This window comes from Manis javanica, chromosome 1 (genome assembly GCF_040802235.1).
Source record: "Manis javanica isolate MJ-LG chromosome 1, MJ_LKY, whole genome shotgun sequence".
Classification (NCBI taxonomy): domain Eukaryota; kingdom Metazoa; phylum Chordata; class Mammalia; order Pholidota; family Manidae; genus Manis; species Manis javanica.
This window is the reverse complement of record NC_133156.1, coordinates 74,974,072-74,992,962: the sequence shown is the minus strand read 5'-3', so window position 1 is coordinate 74,992,962 and position 18,891 is coordinate 74,974,072. Positions and strand designations below refer to the sequence as shown.

At 40.6% G+C, this 18,891-nt stretch overlaps 1 protein-coding gene across 1 annotated transcript in view; it reads right to left on the bottom strand.

Annotated features, from left to right (window-relative positions):
• PCSK1 (proprotein convertase subtilisin/kexin type 1) overlaps positions 1–17,365 on the bottom strand; it is a 39,673-nt gene extending 22,308 nt beyond the window's left edge. Inside the window, exons 1-6 of the mRNA XM_017650258.3 lie at positions 16,921–17,365; positions 13,770–13,874; positions 10,510–10,620; positions 8,431–8,577; positions 7,154–7,230; positions 1,897–1,985 (exon numbers count right to left, since the gene is read on the bottom strand). Of these exons, the coding sequence (XP_017505747.1) occupies positions 1,897–1,985; positions 7,154–7,230; positions 8,431–8,577; positions 10,510–10,620; positions 13,770–13,874; positions 16,921–17,100 (709 nt within the window). The 5' untranslated portion in view covers positions 17,101–17,365. The remainder of the gene's footprint in view (positions 1–1,896; positions 1,986–7,153; positions 7,231–8,430; positions 8,578–10,509; positions 10,621–13,769; positions 13,875–16,920) is intronic.
• Positions 17,366–18,891: the final 1,526 nt, after the last annotated feature.

Here is an 18,891-nt window from a genome sequence, read left to right as displayed (position 1 = left end):
TTAAAAATTGTTTAAAGATGCATTTGGCAGGCAGGGAGTGGGCAATCCCAGCTGTGCTATTTATTAGCTGTGTGATCCTGGGCAAGCCGCTTAACCTCTCTGTGATGCAGCCTCTTTAACTGTAAGAGGGGGATGATGACAGCTCACGTGCACTGAGGATATACCATCTGCAGCTACCACTCTATAGGCCTTACGTGTAAGCTCATCTGTACTTATGACAACCATCTGAGGTGAGTGCCGGAATTCTCCCCACTTCACAGTTGGAGAGACTGAGGCCAGAAGATGGCAGTAAATTGCCCAAGGCCATGCAGCTTGAAATTGGGAAGCTGGGACTTGAATACTGGGAATCTGGCACCCAAATCCATCTTGTCTTGTTAACTTCTAGGATACACCACTTATAATGCGTTGTAGGGTAAGTAAGGGACATTTAGTAGGTGCCTAATAAGTGAAAAGTATTATTTTTAAAATGCACTTAGAGCTAGACCATAAAAATATTACACTTTGGTTTATTCCATCCTAGACCAAAGGATGGAATAATTAAAAGAAAAGGTCAGTAGACTTGGAACCAGAAGTCATGTCTTTTAGTTCTACACTGCCACAAACTAGCTGTTATCCTGAGAATCTTGCTTCTTATTACTTCTCTCTAAAATGAAGGGATCAATGAAGGGATCAGATAACTCTCTCACAAAGGACAGCTACTTAGTACATCATGACTTAGAAAGAGAATTCTTTTTCTAGGTGATTACATAACTTGTGCTTGTGCCTTAGTTTCTTTTAACATGGCACTGTGATGATGCTAGTATCAAAAGAACAGGAATGACACTTAAAATCCAAGACAGTGCTGTGTTAGTAGTGTGAGATATATTATATATGCCAGGACATATATCCATTTGATCTCTAAAAAGGAATACATAACCAGATTGAAGGTATATTTATGTAGAATTAAAAGTTAACCATTGAAAGCCTGAGGTACAGGTGGTCTAAAGAGGACAATTATTACATTCTTTCTGAGTCTCTGCGGATCCACTCTCCACCCTTCTCTGTAGGAACACGGACTACATCAGTGGGTTCTTTTGTCTTCTCGCTGGGTTCGGCCACCTGAAGACAGCAGCAAGAGCTCAGGGGATGAGAGGAGAGCAAGGTTCTTATTCCCTGGGATCCTCCCTGCCTGAAAGTAGCTCCATTGGTGTGGTCAAGGCCACAGCTCCTGTCCAGCAGTTCTCTCCTATGGCCACAGCTTTCGCTCTCCATCTTCCACTGCCCCTTCCTTCCCCTTGCTTCTTAAGATCTAAATGTGGTAACAGCTGCCCACATTTGTTGACTGTTGTTGGTTTCCTTTAACTCTTATAAATAGTTTCTTTATTAAGTTGCCCCGATAAAAATTACCATATGTTTCCCCATAAAGACAATGATTGAAACAACTAGAGATTCTAGATTCTTGATATCAGAGATAATCTTTGGCTTCTTAATGTAAAAAGTAGGTATATCTTTTTATTTTTTCAAACTGTTCTTTGCTCTGAAATGAAGAAATACAGAATTGAGAGGCAGGGAGTATCTTTTCCTAAATTTACTTCCTCCTTCTGTTCCCTTAGCAAGCACTCAATAACAAACCCTTCTAAATCAGAACATGGAGGGAATTAGATTTGGTTTGAATGCTATTCAACATTTCCATTTTTTCTCTCACAAAAATGTATGGGCTATATTCAGCTATCATTTTCTAGGAATCCAGATCCATTGATTTGTTTGCAAGTAACACTGAAATCCAGCAGCAAATTTTGCATAGAGTTCATTTCTTCGTCTGGTTGTTGAAAAGCACCCCCTCTCCTCTCCACTGACATCCTGTGATGAAAGACTCAAATTGAAGTGCAAAACTACAGGAGCAACCCTCTGCTTTACCTCCAACTTTAGAATTGTATGCAACTCCAACTCCACACTTGCGATTATTTGCTTGCATGGCAATTTCTCCTGCACATCTGGTTCCATGTCTGAGGATTAAAAAATAAGAAGTATGAAACATAAGCGAGGACAAACATTTGCTTTGCCCATGAGTCCATGGTGCATGGATATATTAACTTTTGTCTGCCTGTTGCTAGTTTTCTTCCCATCAGTTTCAGATGAAGGGCACAAGTACTAGAGCCAAAACATGAGAGTTCAAATTCTAGCTTCTGTCACTAACTACCATTCTGACCTTGACTAAGTTAGTTGTCCTCAATGCATTGTGGCATCACATAAGATATTGTATGTAGAGCACTTAGAAGAGTGGCTGGTGTATAGTAAAAACTCAGGAAGCATTAGCTATGGATACTATTATGAGAAACTCTGACACTCTCAGAAACCGTTTCAGAGAAATGGCTTCTGAACCACACTTATTAGTGGTGAAGTGCCTCCTCACTTCTCCACAGTGACTTTCTTGGATGAGGTCATCCTGGACCATCCGTAATAGGAAATGCAGAACAGAGTCCCTTCTCCAGCCCTCCTCTCTTGCTCTAACCATATGACAAACTAAAACATTGATGGTTTTCTGGTACCAAGAAGAGTCTGGGATTTTGACAAGATGCTAGTTTGAACAATGCACTACTTTAACAAGGCTAATTCGGAAACCAGGTACTTCTGCACCTCCTATTGGGTCCAGAAGCCTGACTGGTTTTGCAATCACAGAAAGAGGGTAATTTATCATTTCAGACTTTGTTGGGAGAAATCAAATCTCTAGAATAGACCAAGGTCCACATGAAAACATCAAGTCTAAAATTCTGGAGATAATTATTATCTTTTCCCACCAGCCCCCTGACCTCAGGAGGGCCAGTAATTCAAGAGAACCTCAATGTGAATTTATTGCAGGATTTATTGCACTGTGAAGCACCTGGGAGCAGGGGAGAAGGCTGCTGGTGCCTTGGAGAAGCCATTGACCAGATATGTTGACACACAGGAAAAGAGAAGAATGGTTAGCTCTGAGCAACTCTTTCATCCAGCTAAATTTAGACACTACCACCTAGATACCTATTAATTAAGCTCAGCATGGAATATAAAAACTTCTAAATTGGCTGGGCCATCCAAAATAATTGTTTCACTTAACTTTTTTTTTTTTTAACTGCAGTACCAAAGATGATTTCCTGGGTTTCTTCCATTGTGATGTTCTTGCTTCTTCATGTTAATACTGGATAGGAATCCTAAGTCAGAATAATGTAATTATCTTCAATTTGGGGTCTTCCTAATGCAGCAGGTATCTGCTTTGTTGTCTCCTAGCCTTTTCTCCTAGGAAACGGCCCTTCCTCAGTCTTGTGATTCTTTCTGTCATGAGGCTCCTTCTCCCAGACAGCTTTTAAGGACTGATGCAGATTCTGGAGAAGAGAACCAGAATCTTCAGTTTTAAGTTCCATGTGGATCTTCCTGCCAGGTAAGACCCTATTGAAAATGAAGCTAAGTGGAGGTGAGCAGTGCTAGGAGATAGAGACAGAGCAGCATCTTGATGGCATACTATTTGAGCTCCTGGATCTTGCCATATTTGAAGCATCCCCTGGGTGAATTTTTGGTTAAACCCACATTTTATTCTTTGAGTAGGTTTCTCTACTTGCAACTGAAGCTGTGCTGACCAACACACCCATTCCCTGAGAAATGTGTGCACATTGAACACATAGGAGGCACCTTATGTTTCTTTGATGGATCAGCTCTCTTTTCCTTTTGTAAAAGGAGAAATTCAGTAGTCAACCTCTGGAAAATGTGGGCCCAGAAATCATCACTGCCTGTATTTCCATTTACACAGAATAAGAGAGAGAGCCCCGGATAGCAAATTCTCTATCCTGAGCCAACAGGATCAACCTGTTGGCAAACATCCCCTGTGTTTGTACCTCTGTCCTAAAAATCATGCATTGTGACACCACGTATTAATTTATCTCTTCTTACATACTGAGGACTATTATCTTGAAAGGTGCAGGAGGATCACTGCACAATTGGTGGCTGATATTTTTTCTTCCTCTTATCTTTACTTCCCACCTCCACACTAGATAAAAAGGGAAGACTTTATCAAAGTGGCTCTATGGCATTGTTTATAGATCTGCAGTTTTTTTTCTTCCCTTAAATCAGGCTCTGAGATAAAAGAACCTTCTATTATCTTAGAACAATGGTAGTAACTGGCATTTAAACAAACTGATTTTTAAAAAATTATACCACAGGATAGTTTAAAGACTACTATTATACTGGTTAAAATATCCTTGTCACACATGTTATTTAACTAGAAAAAAAATCTGTAATTGGTGTTGAAATTCTGAATACAGATTCATGCCAGCTTAATAGGTAAGCATTACCTGCACTTTTAAGATTTTATTATTCAGTGATTTCCCTTTTGGTTTGCAAGAAAAATTCAAGTGCAGCTATTAATCGCATTTACATAGTTATAAAGAGAACAGCAGCAACACAGATAGTTTGGAGAGATAATACCCTTGGAACTGGGAGATAGTAGGTCTCCAACTGCTATAAAGGCTGAGACAAAATGAGACCATTTATTTTCAAACCTAAGGGACTTATTCTGACAACATGCCAGGAGGGTAACTCTATTTTTTATTACACCTTTTGATAAATAATAGGGATGCTATCTTTTTGGCTGACAGTCTCGAGGACCCTGAAAGGTAGTTGCTTATTGTGTAATTTTCAAACAGCAGATTCTGAATTGGCTCAGAAAATTGACTTGTCTCTGCTTCTCTTCCTGTGGGATGACATTCTGGTCATGCTTATTTCTCACTGAAAGGAGGTCCACCTTAGTTACTAAATGAGAAGACCACCATCAGTAGTGTCATTGTCATCATCAGAGCAAACCCTTAACTATTTCTATGGACTAGGCACTATCCTGGTCAAACTAATTACATATATAAACTAATTTAATCCTCAAACTAACTCAATGAAATGATCTATTATTATCCCTTTATAATAAATGATAAAACTGAGACACAAAGATAATTTGTTCAAGACCACTCAATTATTAAGAGGTGGATCTAATATTTGATTTAAATCTAGGTGCAAAATCTGCTCTTAAGTATCTGGCTGTTGGGCTATGCTACACTAATTCTATGTTATGTGGAAGGTCTATGGCAGGCTATGTTTTGAGTTTTCAGGTACAAAATACATACCACTATATGCACTGCTTCCTAAAGACCTCTGGAGCTCCATGAGTTGGGAGAAAGGTAGCTACTGTAAATACTGTCATGTAAGATTCCTTCTTTTAGGGAGGGAAGAGGAAAATCTGAGTCCCTCTTCTCATGAGTAGAGAAACTCTAGAGAGTATCACTTCACCAAGTATTCCCCTACATGTCTATTCATGTAGACACCACACAAGTTATTACCTGCACTGGATTCTGGGGCCAGAACAGGTTACACTGCCTAGGAAGGTACCCATGCAGTTGGGAGCAGATTTCCCTCTTAATCCTGACTAAGGGGATGGAATGAGAGTTGCTTCTATTACTTATTTCTAAGAAGGGTGTCGCCTTCTTCAAAGCATTTCCTTAAGAAATTCCTTTCAGGAAGGTAGAGAAAAGGTGCTTTGTCACCTATTTTAGGAGATGAAAAAATAAAGACAGAGAGGTAAGTGATTTCTTCAAGGTCACCCTCGATACTAATTGGCAAAGCCATGACTACCAGCCAGGCTCCATTACAGGTCACGCTCTAAAAGAGCAGCGATTCCTTTAGTTCGTGCACTGCCCTGACTCAAAATATTGCTGAAAGTTTGTCTGGGGGATCTGCTGTAAGTTCCTGAGACATACTGCTTTCCTCCAGGGGTGCCCCATGAAGTTCCTGTTATATTGTTACTAGTGGGTGTTTGTGGTTAACCCCTTTAAGAAATAAACCCTAGAGGTAAATTCTATTGAAAGAAAACCTTGGAACCCTCCTCCATTCCCCTCTTCTCTCCAAGGCAGAAATATATACCCAGAAGTTGAGGCCAAGTCCATGAGCCTCAACCTCCCTTCCTGGGGCTTGTTGGCCTTCTAAAAGGGGGGACCACCCAAAGAAAACTTTAGGTCAATATTGCACAAGCCACATGGGAATTCTGAGACAGAATAAGAGAGAAAAGGAGATGGTAAGTGAGAGTGAGGGAGAGAGACAGTGAGAGAGAGAGAACTTAACTGGCCCAAATTGGGTAATAGTCCAAGAGAGAGAAAGCCATACAGAGAGAAGAGGGAACCACTTCATGTGGCACCCACAAAAACTTTTTGTTGTTTGCTCTTTTCATCCTCACCTGTAGCAACAAGCCCTAATTTTGCATTAGCTTTGATCTATTTTGGTGCAGGACTTCTCTGGGTAGACCAAAGGAAGAGGGAAGTGTGAATGTCCCCTTGAAGTGTGGAGAGATCTCATTATGCACAAAGATGATTTCTCACATGGGCATGGACACTTGGGGCCTCATGCCTGGTGGGGGGGGGGTGGCGAGGAAAGAAGGTTAAAATGTCTCTTGCTTCTGGGTCTTTACTTGGCTTCTTGCTTTGGTCGGTCTGGCTCTTGGCCTCCCTCATCAGCCGTAGCTGCTTTGAAGAGTTAATTTAGAAGTCAGAGACATTCTCTTTTTCTTCCCTTTAGCTTTAGAGCACCCAGCAGGAACTCTGGACAGGCTACTAACCAGTCCAATGATGCAGACACTGTTAGATGTAAGGGCCAGCCCTCAGGGGACGTTTCTTTTGCCTGGTGTCTGGCCATGCCCCTCTGAGGGGCTGGTGAGCATGGCTGTGGCCACCACAGGAGGTCATCGGATTGTCACCTTGGTCATCTGTATTCTTTCCACGAGTGACAACAACCGCGCTGCTAATAAATAGTAAACTATTCACAGAGGAACTGAGGACAGAGAGGATGGGCTCAAGGTTTTTATGGCATGAAGGTTTTTCATTATGTTCCAAACATTTTCCCTAAACCTATTATGATTCAGTAACAGTTAATCATTTCATAATATAAGAAGAAAGTTTAACTGAAAAATGGTTCTATCAACTAATAGGAATATAAAAATAGTAGCTTTGGTTTCTGTTTTAAAAGCAACAAAATATTGTGGTATGGATAGTGTTCATGAATATTTTCTGAGAGCTGAAATATGGATCATATTTATAATATAATTTTCTCAAAAAAAGATAAAAACATTTAAAAATACATGTCCCCCACCTCCAAATCCACATTTACTCACTTGTTCTCATTAGTGGGATCATATCGGGGAAATGGATCCTGGTCATTATCATTAAAATCATAGCTAGCCTCTGGATCCTAAAGAGATGACAAACATAACATTGTAGCATCATAAAAAAGCAGCATTTCCTAATCCTTCTATCCCTACTTGTGGGTGATAGCTCAAAAGTCTGCATTTTACAATCTCTGGCCCAGTCGCTGATCATTTATTACACCCATAAACCAGGCAGAGATTATGTTCCTAGACAAGCGAGCTAGCATCCAGTTCCCAGTGAATGCTGCCAAACCTGTAGCTCACGGAAGTTCATAGGATGTTAGAACTAGAAGAAATCAGAGTTTACTTGGTTCAGTTACCTCATTTTCCAAATGAGAAAACTGAAGCCCAGAGAAGTTAGCAACACTTAGCAACACTTTGACACTCATCTCTCTTATCAATATAGGTATGCAGAGAGGTGGCTATGGGGTAGAGCTCAGGTCCACAGGGAGCTCCTTTGGCCTGCCCAGTTACACTAAATAAACATGGAATTTAATTTCAAAAGTGTGTTTGAAATTCAAGACAAGCTTCCAGGTCCCACCCCATTTTCCAACCAAACTGCTGAACTTAAACATTCCTCCCATGGGAATTCAATCACCACTACTGCTACTTCTTCATATTTTCCATATATTTAAATAATCCTACTTTCTGCTAATTTTTTTCATCTCTCATTTTCCTTTTCCTTTGCTCTCTAGCTGGGGAATGGTGGATGAGTGGAAAGGATGAGAGAAAGGCAAGGGACAATCTTAAAGATGAAACACATTTTGGAAAACTTCAGAGATAATTGAATTGTTTTCATTTACTTATTTCCCATTTCTAATTTCTAATTCCCTTTTCTCAGCTTGTCATTTTTGCACTGTGTGGTATATACTTTGAACTCACAGAAGGAATCACATTCATATAACTTCACAATGTCAGAGATGATTTGATTGCTTAATGTACAAAATACTGAGTACCATAGAATCTGAATGGCTTTTAATAATCTAGTTGGCATAGGTGCCTCCATCCATCCCCAACACACATGCTTTTGTACAATCCTTGGCTCTACTGAATTCTTCCAACCACACGTGACACAAAACAAGTTCATATGGGCTGGCAAAAGGGTGAGGGAAGTAGCAAAACACTGGCCCATCATTCCCAGGGCCAACAGCAGAGCAGCCTCCCACACGGGGGAAGGAAAACCCCAACTGCATACCCATGTAGAAAGCTCCCTGAGTTGCAGTCATGGGAGGGTCCAGACTCACGTAATTGGCATAAATGTCTGTGTGATTCCACTCCAAGCCATCATCCAGTACAGTGATAACAACTCCTTTGCCGGTGATGCCTTTCTGCCAAACAGGTATCACATGGAGATCCAGCTTGGGCAGGGCTGCAGTCATCCTAGTATCTTGCTGATAAAGAAAAATGAAGATGAACTGGTAAAATCATGATTTGCTTGATGCAAAATAAGACAAGAATTTCCAGTCTGCAGACCCATTCGTCTTTCTCCTAGGGTCACTCTACTCTCTAGAATGTAATTAGGTGAAATAAAAAACAAAGTTGAGGGTAGGGCCAAGTGAATCATCAGAGTGCTGCCCTTCTTCCAATTGTTGCAATGGAAAATCACTCAAAACAATGAATCACCCTATGCTCCTTTTCAGTGAGCTAAGTGGCTTTGATGAAGTTTGTCCCTAAGTTTCTTTAATTTATAATGACGTGCTCAAGCTTTTCCTCTACCAAAGCTTTCTTTGCTCTCCCATGTTTTGCCCCCAAAATTCTGAGGCTCCATTGCCTTATTGAACCTACTTTACATTGCCTGGTTCACAGCCATTCATGCTTTTATAACTTTTTATAATTTTTCTAAAAGAAAAAGCCAAATGTAGAACGCCAATGTGGCTGTAGTCTCACTGGGACTTGCAAATTAATTGTCTATTTCCAAGTCTGAGTGAATTTGGGAGCAAGTATTTATGAGTGGAGATCTGGATTTTCTTTTCCAGGTGAATTTTTTTATAGTTACAGTATGTGGGACTGTAGGGAAGAAGAGCTGGACAGTAAGGGAACACAGATATGAGCACATTCCCAAGCATTTGAGAGAAATGCATTAGAAGAGTACCAGGTTTCTGGTGAAGGGGCCAATAAGACATGTATAAATAACGATAATAAAAAACATCAATAAATGGATTGTCTCCTGGCTTATGCTCTGCAGAAACAGATGGGGGAAAGCAAGAAATTACTAGGCCAACATAAAGCTAAATAGCAGGAGACTGAAACTACATACATCTACATACAACTTTCCTGGCCAAAGCCAGAGAAGTCCTCTTTGTCAGGCACAAGTCACTCATAGGGTGTAGTTATTAAAATGTGGCCTCTGGAGTCATGCATAATGTCCCCACCACTATTAACTATGTGATTTTGGCAAATTACTCAACTTGCCCATGTCTCTGTTTCTTCACCTATTAAATGGGTGTGATTACTGTATCTATAGCATAATGTTGTGAGAACTAAATGACGTAATTCATCTCAAACACTTAGAATAGCACTTGGCACACGGTAAATACACAAATATTAGCTAATGAGTCTCTTCTGCTGTAATGAGTGAGTACTGCTTAGGTTAAGAGAGTGTCAAGAGGAATTGATCCCCGTTCCCATCTATTATGCCAAAGGAAGTCTAAGCCTTACATTGTGGCTGTCATGAAAAATATCTTTCATAATATTCTCAATAATAAATACTTCCCTTACATGTATTGCTACCATAGAGATTTAATGTTAGAAGAGAAGAGAGAACACTCTGAAGACAGGCAGGTACACTTACAATTTCTCCACTCAACTTCCACATGCCAATAAGGATTTGGTAACAATTTTAAAGGTGGAATGGTTTGCAAGTCTAGACATCTATAAATAGATGTCTTTTTTTCTAGTTGAGAAATTCTCCCCTGTAAACATGTAAGAATCGCCACTTTGGGCTGTATGTACTGAATCATATTCTCTGCACTCTTTGGGTGATTTAAAGAATTCTCAAGAGTAACTTCGACCAAATGCAATTTGGTCATGAGTATTGCTTTAGAACTCTCAACTTGCAAGATGTGGTGCATCTGCACTTACTCTAGATAAGCTAGAGAAGAGAAGAAGGCAACAGACTCTCTCCCCTCATAGCAGATAAAGATCTGTGTTTCAGATATTCTCACCTGGTAAAACAAAAGATCCAGGTCATGGAAGGTCCCATCAGTCCTAGTCTCTGGAGTAACATAGCCTTCTGATGAATTCCCTTCATTTAAAAAAATCTATTTTGTATATGTAGCAAAATAAATAACCAGGTCCTACACAGTCCTTTTGTAGGTACTTACCAAGTACCACTGCTGATTCCACATTGGATCATTGAAGAGATTTAGTGCTGAGTCTCTCAGAACTGAACGTTTACTTCTTTCTTTTTCATATTGCTGTTCAGCCCATATCACCTACAAGGAGTTTTATAGTAAGAAAATCAACAAATAGCCATCTCTGTGTAATCATCTTCCCTCAGTTCCAGTACCCTCCCCATCAAAGTTCAAGCAGCTCCACAATGTTTTCATTTGACTACAGATTAAACTGGTAGTTCAGTGAGAAGGGATTGCCTACTGAGGAGATGAATATTTCTTGTACCTCTAGGGGGAGGAGAAACAGTCAGTTAAGTGATGATACCCTCAAATTATTTACACTGTGATTACAGGGAAGTAAAAATTCAGCCTGCTTTAATCAGCAAATGGACCATAATACCCATTTTTATATTGAAGTTCCAGGGCTCTGTAGCTGAAAATGTGTCCATTTTCATGGAATGAGTCAACCAGCTAAGAGATCCCAGAGACTGCTGTTAACGTGCTCTTACAGCTTAATTCTCTGTCTTTACACGCAAAAGGTAGAAATTGCAAATGTTACACAAAATAAGAAAGTCCTGTGTCAACACAGATCTGAGACTCCAGCTCCCTTGTGCTTCAACTTGTGGCCTGTGAGTATTTAATATGAGAAACAGATTCAGGGGGATGATGAATACTACTGACCACTTACACTTACCATTAATTTAGTCTTGTGTATTATATGAAAAGATCTGACAATACAATAATCACCTGCCCCATATTTATGGCATAATCCTGTTATACTTGAGGCCCTGAGAGTGTGAGGGGCTGCATTCTAGTTGTATTCATTATGAGATAATACCACGCTCTTATTTTGCTGGGCAACATAACTGTTTCCTACCCAAACCCATCCTCTCTGTTCTACACATGATGCTAGTCTACTGTGTCGTGGGATATTGCTAATGTGAAAATACTCATGAGTCAGATCCAAAAATAAAAACTGAAAAATAATTTGCAACTAAAGGATAAAACCATCCACTCAGACTGTCCCCAATTTTCAATTAGAAGATATACTGCAAACCTATTATAAACACAGGGAGGGACCTGGGAGCTAGAAATTAGTCAGTATAATTTATTTTTAAAGTGCCTGTATTTTCAAGCTTAATTGTTTTGGCTGAAAATACATCAATGCTTGGAATATACTGCCTGTTATCTGAGTTGGTCTTTGGAAGCTGGCTGCTAGGGAACGAGTACTAATCTTTGAGGGAGAGAGTCACTTACAGTTGGAGATTTCATTAACAGACATGTAAAGATAGCCTAGTGCTGTATTTCAGAAGGCTAATTGGAAAAAATACTATCCCCAATCAAAAAAATGCAATACAATGAAAATCAAAAGCAATTTTAAAAAAAAAGAAATATAAGAAGAGGCACTCTGCCATCTGATCAAATAAAATTCCAGTTGTTGGAAACAGTGTTATGATTAATGTCATTAACTCCAAATTCCATATTAATCTCTAAAAGAGCAGACCAAACACAGCACAGCAAATTGGTGGTCTATTATGCATGTAATAGGTATCAGGTATTGTAAGTAAGCCTTTTGATTTGGAAAGAGCATTGAAGATAATCTAGTCTAAACTTTCACTGCTAGCTTCTATGGGTTCTAGGATTTTTCCTGAAATAAAATTATTCTGGGGATAATTTTTCACAGGATTATATAGACTCCTTATTAATTATTTTGGAGAATAAATTCTCAGCTCTTCTTCATTATGCCTTGAGATTTCCCCCAAAATCAACTATAAAGGAAATATCTAAAGGGTAGAACTGGGTCATCTGTTCATTTTAGGGAGATACTTAGGGTAATAACAAGTATGCTCCACTCTGTCCAGTTTTCCTCTATGAAGATAAGAAGGGAAGTCAGTTTGACTTCCTCATGTATTAATGTCAAGCATGCATTTAGGCAGAGAAGGAAATCCCTCTCTGGCTTTGCCCAAGGACTAAGCCTAGCCAGAGTGCTGGAAGTTGTCCTACTTTTCAGACCCCATACAATCAGCCATCCGCCTTGGGATGGCAAAAGGAAGACATCGCTGGACAAAATCTTAAAGTAATCTTCAGGGTCTCTGCTTTGATCTTCCACATATAGCCATTAACTTGAGTAAAAGCTAGCAATAGGTGTGTGTGAGCTGTGGATCCATGTCTTTTGGCCAGTTGCTGTCTGTGGTCCTGAAACAACTTTCTTTGTCAGGGTGTGCTTGCTGCTTTTACGTTTGAACACTGGTAACCCAGGCCCAGTCATTTCCTACCCTCATAATTTGTTGTCTTCATTTAAAAAATTATACCAGATGCAGAACAAACAAACAAAATAGCAGATTATTTCAAATGGTTAATGAATTTCATATACTCTGAAAAGTTTTATCACCTTCTGTCACACTTTTGTTTCTGGGAAGTTGAAAGGATATGTTCTATGTCTCACAAAGCTTCCATAATTCTCTAGTGTCCTAGGCAACAGAGATCACACATACAGGTATCAAGCCAGCCAAGACAAATCTCCACCAGTATGGCACATTCTTGAGAAAATGCAACATTGTGTATGCAAATCTCAATACTCCCAATATAGTCAACATTTCTATTGATATATTTGCTAACCTTCAAAACAGACTCCAAAAATCAATAGGTACATTAGATATATATTCAAATTGTCCCAACACTAGTTACCTATATTCATTCTAGACATTTCATGCTGTGGCCTAATCATTGGATATGTATACAAACAGGATAAAGAGAGATCAAATGCTTTATATCAAACAGTACAATAGTTAATGGAAACATTTGCTTCATGAAGACATGGATTTAAAGCTCTGCCTAAATGCAAACTTCCTGTATATATACAAAGCAAATAGAAATGACAGAATGTTTTTTCAGTTATACCAAAATGTCCCTAAGAGCAAGGTTCGTATATTGTATTTCTTTGACACCCCCACATTGGATATTAAAGTGCTTGATACCTACTATACATGTAATAAAAGTTGTTAATTAGATGTATTGTCACATTTTTATTAGTGCTGTCACTTGATTTTCAATATTCACTTGCATGTTCTTAGACTGGATTATTATGTGTGATTCTAACCCTATGGAAACAACAAAAACACTACAGATAAATAATTGTGATCACGATAAAAAAACTGTATTTGCAGTTGATTGCTTTTGCTGTTGTTGGCAATCATAAAGAAAGCAGATAAGCCAGGCTACTAGTTTAAAGATAAATCCACGACACTTACACGATCATCATCAGATAATCTCTTAGTGATATGAAGGGCACTTCTTCGAGACCTTTGAGGGTGGTTTTTATGTCTGAGTAAGTAATGATTTTCAAGTGATCCAATCTATGAAAGAAAAAAATTAAGATTAAAGTTCACTTTCCAAAATAAGAATTATATTGAAACCCAACTAACTTAGAGACAGGAAACTTTAAGCCCATTCATTGTACTTGAAGTTAACTTTTTTCTTCATGAGGAAGACACTGATAGAATCCTTCCCACTATTCTCTGTGTTTTGAGTGAGATGAGCCTCACCATACTATCACTTGGGCTCATGAACTACATTTGTTTTCTCTGTGACAATGTGGTATAGGTAGATGTTTCTTTAAAAAAAAATACCCATTTTATCAAACACATTCTGTCAGAGAACAGTAATTTGTGGAAAGCAGGTAAATCCTTTGGGTTATATATATGGTCAGTGCCACAATTCAGTTAAAACATTTTGTTGTCATAAAATATAGCCATTGGATCCATATTGATAATTGTTATAAGCTATTAGTACTGACCATTTGACTTTCCACTAGTTCAAGGCTTTGGGGAAATAATTAGTATGCCACATACAGGATAGTTGTTCTTCCTAAGAGTGACTATCAACACCTTTGATTATTTAGAACTTCATTCATTATTTTTTAAGCTAGTGTCCCTTTATTCAAAATAGCACTTAATTTGAAGCTACCAAATTCTCTAGATTCCTGTATTTTTTAAAAAATTAAGAGACAAATTATTGCAATGGGTTATTTTGGAAGAATTACATTATTTAAATTGGTGGTTCTCTTAACCTAGATAATTTTTTAATAGAGATGCTTAGGTCCTGCTCCAAGCCTGAACCTCAAGGAGTAAATCTGCTGTAAGCTATAGATGCAGTTGGGGAGAGAGATCAGTAGCCATAAGAAAAGATGCTTAGCTCTGCTTCTATTATCAACTGGTATTGCTCTGAACACCCCCCTTAATCCTAGCTTTATCCTGACCTTTAAGGAGCTCAGGATAGTGATGCTAAATTAGTTTAAACAAAGGAAGAAATAAGCAAAATCAGGAAAGCATTATCAATCTTTTATAAAAAATTATTTTTAGAACACCTGTTAAAAATGCCATTTTAATTGGAAATGGCTACTGAAAATATACAAATCATATATATATATAGATAGATATATAGATGGTGTTACTATTAAAGCTTCTTGTGCCTATGACATCCCTTTCTCAAAGGGATCCTATCCCATCCCATCCTCCAAGAATACTGATTGCCATACTGAATGGTCCATGTTTGAATGTATATCTGGGGCTAATAGATGAGAGAAGAAAAAGGGATTTATTTTTTGCTCTCCCATCCAATCTCCTTTCACACAGCTACCAGTGTTATTTAGCTGCCCAATGTATGCAAGAATAAGCCCCCCAATTTTCCCCCCCATATAGAATACATACAATTTCCATGATGCCCATAGTACCCACCAGTACAATTCCACTCACTCACTCCATTCCACTCACTCTTTCCTTAGATCCCAACAATTCCTTGTAGTTCCCAGATTTCCTACTAAATTGTCTTCATTGTATCTTCCTGGTTTCCCACAATCTGTTTTCTAAGCCTGGAGTGCCTTCTCCAGTTTCATCATGTTCTTCTGATAATATTTGATTCTTCTTCCTAAACCCTGTACAGATGATTTGTCCACTGCACTGTCTTTTCACCTCTCCCCAGTTCCTTTTCATCATCAATCCTTCAATCAAAAAGTATTGAGACTCCAGGCATAACTTCTATTACTACATCTATTATGTGCAATTGCAGTAATTTGTTTCTAAACCAGTATCCTCTAGATTCTTGATTCCTTGAAAGTTTTCTTCCTCTTATTCCTGAGACTAACACGGAGCCTGGCTCAAAATATGGTCTGGGCAAAAGCAAAAGTCTTGGTCTGCTACTGGGACATGGAGAAGTCAGTCTGTGTACTGAATTTTCTGCTGAGCGTTTCAAAGACAATTTGGCTCAAAAAGTTGGAGAATGAAGCCTCTGGCAAGCAAAGGCGTATTTCCCAGGGGATTGGATCTGTGGAATCACTAACGCCCACGCCGATTACTCATTCGTGACTTCAGCAACATCTCTACCACCACCTCCAGAAAAAAACGCGCCAAAACGTTTTACAACTCCCTCTTCCCCCGTTCCAGTGCACACCAACTTCCAAGGCAAGGGGAGGGAGCTCAATTCTAAGCTAAAGAAAAGAAAAGCTTAGATTTGAACTCACACCCGCTGTGGTTCCGCTGGAATCTCACAGCTAAACAGCCTATGTATTAACCCAGTCCTCGCTCGTACAGGCAGCAATTGCCATTACAAGCTGAAAGCCCCAGGGAAGCTATTACGCATTTAGCTGAGGAGCAAGAAAGAAATCCTATCTTTACAGTCAGTTCATCAGCTTGACCCTTCAGGGCGACTGACCCAGCAAAGTTGTGAAGCTCGCACTTTCTAAGTTCCGGTTGAAAACCTGGAGCTCCCGGTAGGGGCGTGTAGAGCTGCTCCCTCTGTCGCCCACCTCTTCTTCCACCAGCTCCCCAGGCACTCCGCCGACCCCCAGCCTCTGGGTCCAGAGACTTTGGCCGCTGGCGCTCTCCCAAAGCCATGGGCGTGCCCCCAAAGGCTGCCTGCGGACCTCTCCGGGCCCGTTTGGCCCTTGAAGCAGGTCTTGGAGCTGATGCTGCCATATTGAAATGAAGGAAACAGCGGGCGCCTGACGCAGACCCACTAGGTCCCAGGGGACAGAGCGCACTACCTCTCCCGGGGGCGCTCGGCTGCTAAGAGCCTGCGAGCATCACAAGTTCCGTGAACAAACGTGGAGGGATTTTTCTTCCAAACCGCGCGGGAACTGATTTCAATGCCAGAGCGGACAACAGCAAGAACAGGCTCTACCCAGCTGCAGCGGCTTCCTTCTGCCTGGCTGCGCCCAGCCCAAACAATAAATAATGCAAGCCTTTTCCCTGTACAAGCGCGCCAGAGGCGGGGAGCTGGAGAAGCTCCTGCTCTTTGCCCCTGAGCTCTGGAGAGTGCAACCTGGGACTCCCACTTGGGAGATCGCGTTCAGTCCCGCCTGTCCCCTCGGGCCCCAGAAAGTTTCTTGAAAGTGCAAACTCTTACCTGACCCAGAAGGTCATAGCCCAGCTCCTCGGCTATGGCCGAGGCTGCCTCTGGTCCCCCAGGGATCTCTGCCGCCCATTCATTCACAAATTGCCTCTTCGCTTTTACACCATTCAGTGCACACCAAGCGCAAAAGAGAGCGAAAACAGTGCACTGCAGAGTCCAGGCTCTTCTCTCCATGGCTTATACACTCGCTCGCGCTAAAGTAGAAGAGGCAGAAAGACTCTCTCTTTTCACCCTCCGGCTCGCGACCACTCCTCACTCTGGACTGCACTGCGAGGAGAGGCTGGGCGGCGACGAGCGCTCAGTGCAATGCTTCGGTCTCCAGGCTGAGTAGAGAGCCCCAGCCCTTCCGAGCCGGAATGGAAATGAGTGTTTACACGTCAAATCGACGAAAGCCATCTCTTGACGTCAGATCTACCTGGACGAAGATCTGGATGGTATTCCCGGCGGGGTGGAGAAGCCGCTAAAATAAGAAGCTAGAGTTTATGAAAAGGAAAGAAGGGTTTGCTGGGATCCGTTAAGTCGGCTCACTGTGTGACCATAAATTCTGTAGCTGTGAGAAAGTGCTTCTTTTGAATGTAACTCCCAAGAACCCGAGGCTGGTAGTGCAGCATACTTTCCCTCTCTTCTGTCCGTTTTCTTTATATTTACTTGATTATCTCGTGTGTCAAGGGAGGGAGGGAGGGAGGAAGAGAGGAGAGTCGTCTAATAATGGTCCTGTGGATATCAGCACCTGCTGTGAACAGGTGTCTTAAGAACAGGCGTCTTAAGTCTTTCAAATCAGACAGTCTGGTAGAGCAGAGAAGAGGGAAGGTTCTATTGCCCGTTTCTGACCTAAATTGCCTAAGAAAATGAGGATGTCTGGAAGACAATTTTAAGAATACTTCTTAAAATGTATTTAATTCAAACCACTTTAATTAACAAGTTTACTTCTTTTCTGTTTCTCAGTTTCAGTAAAACAACATTTGTAATTCCATTCCAGACGAAAAAATCAGTATCACCCAGTGCTTATCAGAAAAATTGTTAATCACATGATTTTTAAAACAGAAAATTATATTCTCTATTCATCAACAGGGGGTCTGGGGACCCAAAGGCTGTTGTGTTAATTCAGAGAGAGAAAGAGCAGGTTTCGTCAACTCTGAACTTCTATTTTTCCTTCAGTAGAGCTCTTCACTATGGTCTTGAACTGAAGCTGTGCCATTACTTTCCCATGAAATACACAATGTCTGTGCGTTAGAATGTTTTCCCTGGAAAGAGAATAAGCAACATTTAAATGAACCCTTCCACCCGCCCCCGCCCCCGCCCACCGAGTGAGGGTAGTGAGTTTGGTCTACCATGGCTGAACCTGTTCTGATTCCGAGCGCTTGAACCTGGCGGGAAACGCCGGCGTGGGGGGGTGTTCAGCACCGAGGAGTGGACAGCGCCACAGGCGCCTGTGGCGGGAGTTGTCCTTCCTCCTGAGTCCTAAGGACTGCCGCTCTTCTGCATCTAGCCAGACCCGAGCTGTTTCTCTGTTGACTTGTGCCTTTCCTGTCTTTTAAATTAAAAAATAGGAAACTGACCTCAGGGAGGAAATGTAATTAGGTTTATGATCGTGACTACTTATGTTGAGCTGGTGGGAACGCGTTGGACTCAGACCAAAAGTAAAATTGTAGTGGCTTTAGAGTCTCATCTTGGAAAGGTTTCTTTTTTAAACTCCCAACCGCCGGGGGGCGCAGCCTATTCTAGAGAAAGAGATAAGAAAAAGGTTAAAATGGAGAGGGCATATGAGCTTGTTGAGAAAGGAAGCCAGAGACAGTCCTTACAGGAAGCAAATGAGAGGAGACTTTGTGGAGGTTGAGACTGAGTAGTGCTAATTCTTCATTTTTGAAAAATTCTCCATGTTTGCAAAAATGTTGACTAGGCTGATAATTTCTTTAAACATAAAATTTCTTAACAAAAACAAATTCCAGTGTTAGTAAGCCTTGT